Below are 12767 nucleotides of genomic sequence, written 5' to 3'. Positions count from 1 at the left end.
CAAATGAAATAATGTGGACTATGTAACAATCCAATCCAAAAGAGTGAATATTAAATGTCCTAATATCCTCCAACATTACTCACTATACCATGTACACATCATATACTACATCACATCATACCTTTCACATATGAAATTGATAGTATAGTATTGATAGTATATAAAAAAGGCAGACCAGGTATCATTCTGTATTTGTTAAATTTATCCGTCAAAGGGGTTCATGTTGAAATATTCTTGCATCAACAAGTCATTATGAAAAAGATTGTGTGTGTATTTTTCCTTTTTTTTCAAAGGGGTTTGAAGTCTTTTTCAAGTGCAGCTCCCTGTCCTCTGATTGACGTCATGCCTGGCCAGGAGTTCACACTAAAATAGCTCTCATGGCTAAGTTAGGAAACTCATAGCATACTGGAAGAATGTTTAAAACAACAAACAATGTAGCTGGCTGTGATATCTCCCTTCACATGTACAAAGAGGTTCATTTCAAAAGAGGGTCAGCTCGAGTCAGCACTTCAGGAAATCTGCCCATTTTTTTTGCATGGTGTGATCACATGAAAAGTTCCCAAAGAGATGTGAGCGGTCACTCTTCTCAGATGCTGTTGACGCATGTGTAATGAAGAGCTGCTTGAGCTGTGTGAATGGCTTTATTTTTCATCCCAAGTAGCACTGCCAGACCCGCTCCCAGACTTTAGATCCAGAAACTGTTACGATTGGCTGAAGTTTCATTAATATCACATACTTTAGTGTCTGCATCCAAAGACAATAGTCATATGTCTGCTGTCTCTCCAACAGCCTGAAATCACACCAGGAATTTGACCTCGAGACCATAAAATGTTGCTCTTGTCAAGTTAAATTAAAGCTTCTCTTAATTCTGTTTTTTAAGGAACGTAATTTAAGTTGATCAAAAGTAGATGAAGTATTCATCCATACATCCGTGCGTAAAAAATATTAATGGTTTGGGTACTGCATATCTTTGTGTTTGCTCATTTATCATTCACCTGACGACTGTTGAGGACAACATATGGTTTTGTTTATCCACCCAACCGTCTAACAACCAGGACAGATTACCTTCTAATTTTGTCTCCATATGCTCTTTTATAGTTTATTGAGTGTATTCTTTTATTCTTTTAGTTTTCTATGCCTCTGTTATTTATTTATTTCACTTTCCACGGTTACCTGTACTCATGTCTGTCATTGAGCTGCAGCTTGACCCGAATTTCCCCTCTGGGGATCAATAAAGGTTTATCTTCTGTGTGACTCACCCTGTTGCTTTTTAATGCAAAGTTGATTCCGTCTCTGGTTGCTTATTAACACAAATAACACTTGTGTAAAATCCTGTTTGCTAACCACTATTAATTAAAGCAAGACTACAGTATGTATTGTGCCAAACAACAGCCACTGTGGCCACATAATTAAGTAATTCATTAATTGTAAATGGAAAAACATAGTGTAGCAGCAGATAGAAGAGTCCTCAAGTCTGTGAATAGACTCAATAATGTCAGTTATATTGCAATATCCAGCAAAGGTTTGCCAACATTAGCCACCATAAGCTACTGGTCGTACCAGACCAAGCAGGCTTGTGCCAAAATTATCCCATCCAAGTATACTGAATACTGTCAGGATGCATTTTTATTGCTTAGCAATTAAGGTTTTGCAAAAACAATTTGTACACAACTTGATTCTTCATGCCTCAACCACCTGTTAGCTTTGTTTGGAGCTGTTTTTTAACTTTGTGCTTTTTCCCTTTACAGATGACACATCAGCTAAAGAAGTCAGCAGGGTAGGTCATTGCTCAATTTTATGTGTACGTATTTATGTGACAATGGACATTATTATTATTTTTATTGTTATTATTATTTTGTTTGTTTGTTTATTACCTTCTACCTTGCCCCTTAATTCCCAAAGCTGACTAACTGATTTCTTACTCAAGAATGGACACTATGGCTGAACTAATTCAAGGACAGCACAGCACATACTGTCCTTCAATGACTGCAAAAATGTCCTAGTGTGCTTCATTAAGATGCAGATTAACTATGCACTTTGACAACACTTTTGATCGTCCTTGTGCTTACTTTCTTCAGAACAGTGCCATGGCACCTTTGTCACATTGACTGGAAAAATATGAACAGCAGCGTGAAGTAGTTTACAAATCCATACCTGTGCATTCTTTGCAGCACAGTAGTGATGCTTATGCCTGGAGCTGTCCAGAAAGGCTCTGTGTGTGTTGAGATCAGCATCAAATGCTGCAGATGATTAACAAGATTTGCTTCATTCGTCATGTGTGAGACAGTTGGCAGGAAGGTCATAGGAGAGAGCAGATCTCCTGTGCTCCACATACGTATGTTCACACCTTTGTCATCTTAACACCATCATGCCCTTAGGAGGCCAGGTGTCAGTGCCCACAGCAGGGCCTCAGACCTGGGACTTCACACACATACACACAAAAAAGAGAAAAAAAAAACAAAAAAAAACGAGGGCGACTCGACCCCTCAGTGCGTCATCCATACGTCTGTGCAAACAGGATGTGGGAGGATAGAAGGCATCCCGTGGGGGAGACTTTCTAGTGCACCACTCTCCCTGCCGTCCTGTCCTCACCCTCTCTGCAGGCGCAGAAATAGACGGCTCTCTGGCCCCGTACAAGGCAGGAGGTCTGCCTCTTACATAACCACACTTTTAAGCTGAGGCTGAGAGGCAGAGCTTGCCAGGTCTCTAATCGTAGCTGTGGGGCTCCGGTGGCCTCCTCTCGGGACTATGAGGGGATCCCTGGGCTAGAATGCAGCAGTGAAGGGTGGGATGGAGGGTAGTGTTGTGATGAATGCCTCTGCCTTTGTGAATGACAGTGAGATATTCCAGTTTCATTCAAAAAAATACATTTCCTTCTGATTCAGTAGCAAGCTGCTGCAGTAACATTAGACGGGGTGCAGTACAGAGCGCAGGTCGTTGTCACGTTTTTGTCTTTGTCGTAGCACTTGCTGAATTTTGAAATTCAATCTCAGTATTTGCAGTAAGGCTGTGGAGTTGCAATTTCTGTGTGTCTTGCGTCCAGCAGTACCAGGACACAAATATGCAGGGTGTGGTGTACGAACTCAACAGCTACATGGAGCAGCGTCTGGACACTGGAGGAGACAACAAACTCCTGCTCTATGAGTTGTGCAACATCATCAAAACAGGTAAATGTAGACTAGATCCAGCGTATTGATCCTCTCAGGTTTGGTTCACATCACTCCGGTGCCCCAACCCAAAAGTGGCACTGACAACATCTATTTTTATTTGGAGAAAAAAAGCGTCATAATGACGATGTTTGTGTCAACATCTCCCTGTGAGACAGGGGCCAAATACTAGAAATATCATTCACAGAAAATTTATTTAAAGAGGAGCAGTTGGATTCAGTTCAGTGAATGAGACCAGCTGAGCTGCCCACTGGGGTGAACCCCACCCATGTGCTGCTTCAATAACAAAAATAAATATAAAGCATAAGAAGCGAGAATTATGCTGAAATGAATGGTCATAGTTCTTCTCCCCGTTCAGGTTGTTAAACCAAAATGGAATTAGTTATTAAAGGGTCTTGAAAAACTAGGAAACTGGATCATATGATCAAACAACAGTGTAATTTTAGAATCTTTCTTAATGCCCGATATTGATAAATTTGAACCAGTCAAGGACTTGGTGTCAAAGTCTTGTGACAAAGTCTAATATGTTGCAATTTATAAATACATTGCTCATACTGTTAAGAGTTTAACCAAAGGATCATTTCACCCAAACCCACTATTCATAAACTTGATCATCTCCACCAGTCTCTCCGTTGTCACAGTGTATGATAACATGACCCATATATCAGTGTGGCATGGGACTGGAAAGGCGGACTGGGAATGAGATGAACTGGATGGCAGTCAAAGCCCTCGGTCAGAGTGCCCTCGTTGTTTTGTGGGACATTGTTAATAGATTATTAGATTGTAACTGGATTGTTGTCTCCTTGTCCCTTTTTGGACAGCATGAGACGATGTGACATGCACACACAGCTAGCATCAGGTTTTACTGGACGGTATTTAAGGCACATGTGACCTGTTTGCCTCTTATTTCTACAGCAACAAAAGCTGATGGATTTGCACTTTACTTCTTGGGAGAATGCAACAATGTAAGTGCAGAGGACATTTGCTGAATGTGTTTTATACACTAATGTAGGTGGGTGCGTGTATTTCACATTTTCTTTCTGCATTTCTTTGCCCTCTCTGTTCTTGTCTATGCTTCTCAATAGAGTTTATGTTTGTTCACTCCAACGGGGGCCAAGGATGGCCCTCCGAGCCTCATCCCCTCCGGCCCCATTGCATTTGGGACAACCATTGCCGCTCATGTTGCCAAGACTCGCAAGACACTGCTAGTAGAGGACATCATGGGGGTAAGGCTGTTTGCATGCAAGCAGTGCAGATTTACTCATCATAGGAGTCTATCAGTTCACTGCATAGCTGTGATGTTTGACTGGAGATCTCTTTATGCCTTCTGTGTACTTCGTGTTTCATCAAATCACCACTTTCGATGCACTTATGTTATAAATGAAATAGGGACTTTTCAGACTGGAGGCCCGGTGTCCTCATTGATGTTTCACGCTGTGAACAGGAGGAGATGTCCAAGAAAAAAGTTTGAAAAATCTCTGGAGGACCTTGAAATTAATGAAATTTGGAGCGAAAAATCAAATATAAAACAATAGTTGAAGTTTTAATCATGCTACAGCTAGTTAGTAGATACAGCTTCAAACACAGAAATGTCTGCCCTGCTGACGGGCAAATGTTGTCTTCTTTGTCATCTACATTAGTGGAAGTACTACCTGCACTCACCTACTTTCTGAAAGTCCTGGTGATAGCGACCTTCACTGACCTGTGTGTGTTGCAGGACGAGCGCTTCCCCGACGGCACAGGGCAGGACTCAGGGATCCATGTTCACTCTGTCCTGTGCCTCCCCATCCTCACTGCCATCGGGGACCTCATTGCTATCCTGGAGCTGCATCGGCACTGGGGCAAAGAGCCCTTCAACCTCAGCCACCAGGAGGTCAGTCTGACCCAGACAAAACACACCAAGAATGGGAAGCTGGAGCAAGGCTCACAGAACTGCAGTTAGCCTGGTATTCACCTTAATCTGGATCCGTTTAAGATCTCTTTCAGATTTGTGGGGTTCGGTTCAATGTGGAAAATAGTTAATAACGCTGTATGTCTTCAAGGACTTTCCACTTCCACTCTGTAAAATGACAGTGCATTGAACTAGAAAATTACTTAACATACAGGTTGCTCAAGCAAGTCTGTTCATGTTAGCTTTCCAATAAACAAACCGCCTCTTGACAGCATATTCAATATTACATAATGATTTCCTGATTCTGTACTATTTTTACATATGTTGCAGCATTTTTGGTTAAATCTCAAGCAGGTATTACTATAAATTAATGTCATGTTTAGAGGAAGAATACATTTAGAATACATTTTAGACATTTAATACAAACCTGCAACAACTGATTTTTTAAGCTACTTGGAGGCAACACAACAAGCTGCAAACACAACACAGACATATCCTCAACTTTCAGCCAATCAGCCACAGCGATAGGTCAGTTATTTAGACTTAACAACAGATGCAGAGCAGCATTAGCATTAATTCTCCTGAGGCAAATATCTGACTCTTTACGTTGTATATTTCCCACTGTGTTCACCAGCTAGTTGCTCACCTTGTCTGCATTTGGTTCTGCAAGTGCAGTGTGTTTATCAAGCAGCTGCAGGAAAAGAGGTTGACGAGATCAGTGAGAGTGAACCAAAACAGTGAGCTGAAGGACACTAAAACGCTCTTTAGAGCTGAAGGGATGCAGAGCTGTGTGAAATTCTCTGTGGCTTTATACACAAAAGAGGAAATGTCATAAGAGCCTTGAAAACGTGTGATAACTTGTGTTTATTGGGATTTCTTCTTCTTCTTCTTTTTTCTTTTGGCTGCGGTTCTTTGGGGCTAACCTTCGCTTTGTTTTCCAGGTTGCAACAGCTAATTTAGCGTGGGCATCGGTTGCCATTCATCAAGTACAGGTGAGCAAACTTCCACTGAGGACCGGTTTCAATCTGAAACTGCACATTGTAGCCGCTGTACTGCACTGTAACACACTAAAGACTTGGAACAAGGTTGAGCCTACCCGTCCCACTTATTATGCTCTTGGATGACTTTGTTTGTTCTGGTTCTGCACTGGTGTTTTTAATGGGGAAATCCACTGTGTACAGGAACTGGGTTGTCACTGGGCCCAGTCCAATCAACTAAGCCATAGATTCAACAAACAGCTCCCCGAAGACGTCATTACGCCCCAGTGCTGTTCTTATAAGAACAAATAGCACAACACCTTAGAGAAGCAGCGTCCCACTGCAGCACTGGCCACGATGGACCTGAGGCTCAGTGAGCGGCACAGCACTGCAGCACACTGCACTCCTGGGTTAGCTGCAAAACACTCTGTTGTTCCTGAAACTCATGATGGTGGCCCAGAGCCAAGTGTGTCGACAGCAAGTTGGTTTGTTTACAGTACACGCAGGATGCTGTATGTGTCCTGTGAGAGACGTGTAATACACGTGAGTGCCGGGTCGTTACCGATTTTTCTTTGTTTCTAGGTGTGCAGAGGCCTCGCCAAACAGACTGAACTCAATGACTTCCTACTAGATGTGTCAAAGTAAGATGCTGTTGAGTTTTCCTAACACTAAATTAATTCTGATGACATCAGATTAAACGTGTATTTACACCATGTTCTTATTCTTATTTCAGTCTAAGTGTAACTCTGAAGTGAGTTAGTGTCTCATCTTTTCTCATGTCAGGTCGAATGTTAAATACAACTTTTTTGCTCACAAAATAGGGGAAATTACTGCATTTTTAGGCAACGTAGCTTTCATGTCTTGAATGTGAACGTCATCAGAGCTTCCCATTTGTCAAACATCTCAATGCGCCATTTCTTCTTTTCGCACAGAACATACTTTGATAACATTGTGGCAATAGATTCTCTACTTGAACATATTATGGTGAGTGTGATTTCTGCAAGTATGTGTTCATTCACATTGTCTTCAAGGCTACACATCCTGGGAGTGTGTGCTAGGTTATGTGTGTTAAAAGGAGTAGCAGTGCTGCTGCTGTAATACAGGCACACACAGGCCTGCTAGTGTTTCCTGACAATACATGCTTGTAGGCATTAATAATATGTAATAATAATAGGACTGCCTCTTGTGATAATTATTCATTATCAGTGTGACAGATACACTGACATAAGAAACACATGCTTAGATTTGGCTCAACCTAAAAAGTTTGTCAGCCTGCAAAATTTGTGCTACTTTGCAAATCTGAAACAAATGAGATCTAGATGAGTGTAAAACATGATTTTCCTGTTTCTTTTCCTAAAACCAGCTTCTCTGTTTATTTGTACGTATGTTGCCTTGTGACTGTGGTGTCATCTCAGGTCATTCAAGTCATCTGGTTCAAACACTGAATGAACTAGAATGACCTGTAGTTATACTGTATGTGTATTTAATACTCTGCATTTCTCTGTTCCATCCAAAAGAAACAACTTAAACTTCAGTGATGTATCTGATTTAATGAAGCTGCTGGTGCTAGATTTAATTTCAGTGTTTTTTCAAGTCTTTCAAACATTAGTGTTGCTGATAAGGTTCTGTCCCTGGTGTTGTTTTGCAGATATATGCAAAAAACCTGGTGAATGCGGACAGGTGCGCACTCTTCCAGGTAGATCACAACAACAAAGAACTGTACTCTGACCTGTTCGATATTGGGGAAGAGAAGGAAGGCAAACCTGTCTTTAGGAAAACCAAAGAAATTAGGTGTGTATGTTTTATATTTTACTCTGATGTGTGCTGAATGGTATACTCATTTCATTTTTAGTGTCTGTGCTCTTCATTGACATACATGAGTCTCACATGGTTCAGTCAAATACTAGTTTATTTACATTATTTACCGTAGTGTGCAGCAGACATGGTCTTCTTGTGACAAAGACAGCAAACAAAAAAATGCTCTGAATAATTGAAAATCAATACAAAGATGGTAAAATTCAATTGACCTGCTGATTCAAAACATAGTCATTTTTCTCTCTGTGTAAAAATGGTCCATCTACACACTATTTGTGTTGTAACTAGCATTTATTGATTTAAAATAGATTTTTTTTAAAGCAGATTTTCATCCATCCACCCAGCAGAAACCCAACTCTTGTCCTCTCTTCTCTCCATGAAGGTTTTCTATAGACAAGGGAATAGCTGGCCAAGTGGCTCGGACAGGGGAAGTCTTAAATATCCCAGATGCCTATGCAGACCCACGGTTCAACCGGTAAAACTCCAGCAGATGCTGCGATAAGCCATTTTCTCTCCTCTTGTCCATCATATGTGATTATCAACAAACAGATTAACTTTCTTGAAGTTGACTTTTTTATTCTGCTGCGCTTCTTTTCCGTGCTGCACATTCTAAACTTTAATGAGCCGGTGATAGAGGTCAAACCGATCTGGTCTCATATTTTTGGATGTCTTCCTCAACAGAGAGGTGGACCTCAAAACCGGCTACACCACGCGGAACATCCTGTGCATGCCCATCGTGAGCAGGGGGACCGTTATAGGTGTGGTGCAGATGGTGAACAAGCTAAGCGGAAGTGCCTTCACTAAAACAGATGAGAACAACTTTAAGATGTTTGCTGTCTTTTGTGCTCTGGCCTTACACTGTGCAAACGTGAGTAAACTCAATTCATCTTAAAATCCTTAAACGACTAATTTGTCTTCTCCAACAGCAAAAATGTCGTCCATTATCTGTCTGCACAAGCCTGCTCTTTATCTTTTGCAGTGTAGGTAGATGACGTGAAGATTATATAACACCTCATGGCCATGAATACTCGATCCTGATTGGCTTATTTTCAGATAAGTGCACCTTTGACGTAGTGGCTTCGCCCTCGTCCTAAATTCACACTTATAGCTGGAAGGCTTGTTGCAGCTGTTACTAGGCTGAGGGCTTCCCTGTTTGTCAAAGTAGTAATTATATTTTTCTCCAAGGTTGATGAAGATAGTGCCAACAGCTTGTGCATTGCTCCAAAATATGAATAAAAGCTTACATTCTGGCAGTGGCTATAATTCCTTACATGGATCACACAGCCGTTTTATGAATCATGCTAACTCTGGAAGCTTGCGCTGTGTGGTCTGTCTGTCAGAGTCTCTCCTCTCTGTGGGGCCTGACTCACCATCATCTCGTGCGACAAACTTACGCAGGAGCAGCGTCACAAAGTTGGTTTTAAAATTGATGAGGCATGTTAATATTTTAAGACAAGCAGTCTGCATCCGTCCCCTGACAGGATTTATGTTTAGCTGTAATTTATGCCTCGTGTCTCTAGGAAACTCACTTAGGCCCGGCTCCTGATTTATGGTGATTTATGGTGGAAGGTGTGAGGCTTGGCGCATGTACCTGACTGTTTTATTCCAGCCTGTCTGGGACGGGGACAGGGATAAAAACCAGATGTGGAGACATTTTTTGGAGATAAAATAATATCTGTTGCAGATAACTTTGTCTGACCCTTTTGGAAACTCCACCCGTGATACTTAAAGAATTCAACATAAGATGGTTTTTAAAGCGCTAAGTCTAAAGACTGATATTCCCCGTCCGTCTCTGCAGATGTACCACAGGATCCGGCACTCTGAATGCATTTACAGAGTGACGATGGAAAAACTGTCTTATCACAGCATCTGTACATCAGAAGAATGGAAGACCCTTACCCAGCTCAACCTCCCTGCACCCATTTATAAAGAGATTGAAACGTGAGTGCCCTTTCAGGTGCAGACTCAGAGCAGTGTGTTCTGTCACTATCTCTGCTGCGACCCTGAGTGTAGTTGGGCTGCAGCCACGTGTCTGTGAAAGGGACGATGACAGAGTCCAGACCTGGCCGAGTCCCTTCTTCTGTCCCTCTGTGTGCTGCACATGCTAATTTAAGACTCTCCTCCCACCCCCACCCCCCCACCCCCCTCCTCCAGGTTCCACTTTGACATTAATCCCTTTGAGGAGATCTGGCCTGCTGTCTTTATCTACATGGTTCATAACTCCTGTGGAAAGACCAGGTGAGGTGTCGCTGGGCCGTGGCGATGTCAGTGTCAGTTCCTCATCAAAGCTTGGGATGATTCATTGTTAACCGTCCTCTCTTTTCACGTGTAGCTTCGAGCTGGAGAAGCTGTGCCGCTTCACCATGTCTGTACGGAAGAACTACCGGCGTGTGCCCTACCACAACTGGAAGCACGCAGTGACGGTGGCACACTGTATGTACGCCATCCTGCAGAAAACCTCTGGGATGTTCACAGAGCTAGAGGTTTGCTCCTTGTTGGGACCAGATTTACTGATAGTAGACAAAAATAAGTGAAATTCTTTGTGATTTTTTTTTCCCTGTTTTCCCACTCTGGTTTACAGAAGAAAGGTCTGTTAATAGCCTGCCTGTGTCATGATCTGGATCATCGGGGGTACAGCAACACGTACCTGCAGAAATTTGACCATCCGCTGGCCGCTCTGTACTCCACCTCCACCATGGAGCAGCACCACTTCTCTCAGACCGTCTCCATCCTGCAGGTAGAGCTCCACAATGCAGAACTTACTGTAAAATGACACTTCTTTCTTTATTTGTTGTCCTTTAAGTGACGTCACTTCATCAGCAAAGCAGAAAGCAGGTCACAATTTGAAGCCTCACAGGAAAGACAGATGGCCACAGATGGAGTAAAATGATGCCCTCAGTCTTTGCAAAAACACAGAGATTCAAAAACTCCTCCCTGAATTTAATGTATAGTTTCTCATATGTTCAGTACTTCTGTTTCTTCTGTGTAAAATAAGTAGCATCTTTACTTACTCTCTTGTGTAACGTCCAGGATCTGCTGGCAGGGCGTGAAACCCTGACATGAACGTGAGATTGCAACCTGTTGTAGTCTAGCTGAGCTGAACGCCTCATAAGTGGAGCTTTTGCTTTTTTATTGATCTCTTTGTTTCTCATAGCTGGAAGGGCACAATATTTTCTCCAACCTGAATTCCAGCGAGTACGAGCAGGTGTTGGAGATCATCCGGAAGGCCATCATCGCGACGGACCTCGCCCTGTACTTCAACAACCACCAGCAGCTGACGGAGCTGCTGACCTTGCATGCGCTGGACTTGAACAACCAATCACACAGGTCAGGTCATGACGACTCGCACCGGTGAACAGGTCAGGTCAGGATCATACCGGGTCTCGTAGCGTCACACAGAGAAACATAGACCTGGCACACATAAATGGCACATTGAGTTTCTCCACACAGCTATAACAAGCCTTTGCTCCCCTCCAGGGACCGTGTGATTGGTCTGATGATGACAGCATGTGACCTGTGTTCTGTTACCAAGAAATGGCAAATCACACGACTCACCGCCAACGACATCTATGCTGAGTTCTGGGCTGAGGTACAGTGGGATACTGCTGCAGCTGAAACAGTTTTAGTATCATAATCGTGCCTCCAGTATAACAATCAGAGCTCTGTTAGCACTTGGAAATGCTGTTACACAGCAGCACCTCCAATTTGTGAGGCACAAAATAGTGTCGTCAAGCAGTCAGACGTTTTGGCACATAAGGCAAACATAAAGGAAGCTTCTCTTTTCATTTTGTTCCTCCACAGGGAGATGAGATGAAGAAGATTGGGATGCAGCCGATCCCTATGATGGACCGAGACAAGAAGGATGAGGTTCCTCAAGGCCAAGTACGACCAACTGTGCTTACTCACAGTTCAGTACTTCACATTCTGACGGTGTAGAATAACTACTAAAGGGAAACGAGTGGTCCTTTAAAAATTTTTGAGAAGAAGAAAATAAGGAGAAGAGACTACAGATACCAGGGTAGAAAGAGAATGAGAATATTCTGCTAAAGGAGAATTAATAGTTGACTTATAGTATAAATAACGACTTGAAGTCACTGATAAAATATGATGACTTTTAGCATAGCTTCATTTTTACCATTCTTATAAAAACAACACACAGTGTAAGAGGCCCCTACAGAATGCTATGGGTGTATGTAGTTTAATAAACTTTAGCTGCAATAGTAATTACAGTCATTTTAAACAAGAATAGCCTGACAAGGGTATTGTTAGAATAACATCATAATAGTATTGCAATATAATAATGAAGTTATAATTTACATTTTCAAACTAGCAAGGTAAAACAAAAAAAAGCTAAAAACAACCCCCCCCCCACCCCCCCACCCCCCCACACACACACACACACACTCACATGCACGGTCCACCCACGCAGGTTACCTGATGAGACTTCTTCTCAAGTCTGCGTGGGCGTGCACACACTGTTGATTGACAGCTCCTTCGCTCTCTTGTTAGTTTTGTAGCACCTGTTTGCAGCGTGACAGTTTATTTGATGTCATCATGTCATTTCCAGCAGAGCTCCACCTTCAACGGCTGCAGCTCTAATCAGCCAGAGCAACTGAAAAACAGTGGGTGGGTGTGCAGGCCGTTAACTGTAAATCAGTTAATGTACAGTATGTGAATTTTACAGTGACATGCGGTTTCCAAGTTTCCAAGAACGCTGTCCTGCTAATAACTAAACTGCCATTTGAAATACTTGATCTTTAAGGTTTTTTATGTACCTTTTAAAACAAAATCTTCTTTTGTGGGAATTTCAGAATTTTAGGTTTTAGATAAAAACTTGCATCAGGTTTTATGTTTTTTGTCAGCATGTGCTGGATTTAAGATATACATCATACAGTCATAGGGCCTCTGTTCCTCGTG

General features: G+C 42.3%; 1 protein-coding gene across 7 annotated transcripts in view; it reads left to right on the top strand.

Moving 5' to 3' along the window:
- pde10a (phosphodiesterase 10A) overlaps positions 1-12767 on the top strand; it is a 57898-nt gene that overhangs the window by 40649 nt on the left and 4482 nt on the right. For 3 of the 7 annotated variants that reach the window (XM_076742619.1, XM_076742618.1, XM_076742622.1), the window contains 18 exons: positions 1749-1777; positions 3044-3167; positions 4083-4132; positions 4253-4393; positions 4885-5040; positions 6000-6050; positions 6618-6676; positions 6968-7019; positions 7684-7826; positions 8233-8325; positions 8532-8718; positions 9649-9791; positions 10005-10088; positions 10183-10333; positions 10432-10587; positions 11005-11177; positions 11328-11439; positions 11652-11732. In XM_076742619.1, coding sequence (XP_076598734.1) covers positions 1749-1777; positions 3044-3167; positions 4083-4132; positions 4253-4393; positions 4885-5040; positions 6000-6050; positions 6618-6676; positions 6968-7019; positions 7684-7826; positions 8233-8325; positions 8532-8718; positions 9649-9791; positions 10005-10088; positions 10183-10333; positions 10432-10587; positions 11005-11177; positions 11328-11439; positions 11652-11732 — 1985 coding nt within the window. Of the gene's footprint in view, positions 1-1748; positions 1778-3043; positions 3168-4082; positions 4133-4252; positions 4394-4884; positions 5041-5999; positions 6051-6617; positions 6677-6967; positions 7020-7683; positions 7827-8232; positions 8326-8531; positions 8719-9648; positions 9792-10004; positions 10089-10182; positions 10334-10431; positions 10589-11004; positions 11440-11651; positions 11733-12767 lie in introns of those variants that run through there. The other 4 variants (XM_076742620.1, XM_076742623.1, XM_076742621.1 and 1 more) reach the window with 3 other exon arrangements.

The sequence above is a fragment of the Chaetodon auriga genome, chromosome 11 (genome assembly GCF_051107435.1).
Source record: "Chaetodon auriga isolate fChaAug3 chromosome 11, fChaAug3.hap1, whole genome shotgun sequence".
NCBI lineage: Eukaryota > Metazoa > Chordata > Actinopteri > Chaetodontiformes > Chaetodontidae > Chaetodon > Chaetodon auriga.
Note: the sequence above shows the minus strand (reverse complement) of the source record. Positions and strands in the feature narration are given on the sequence as shown.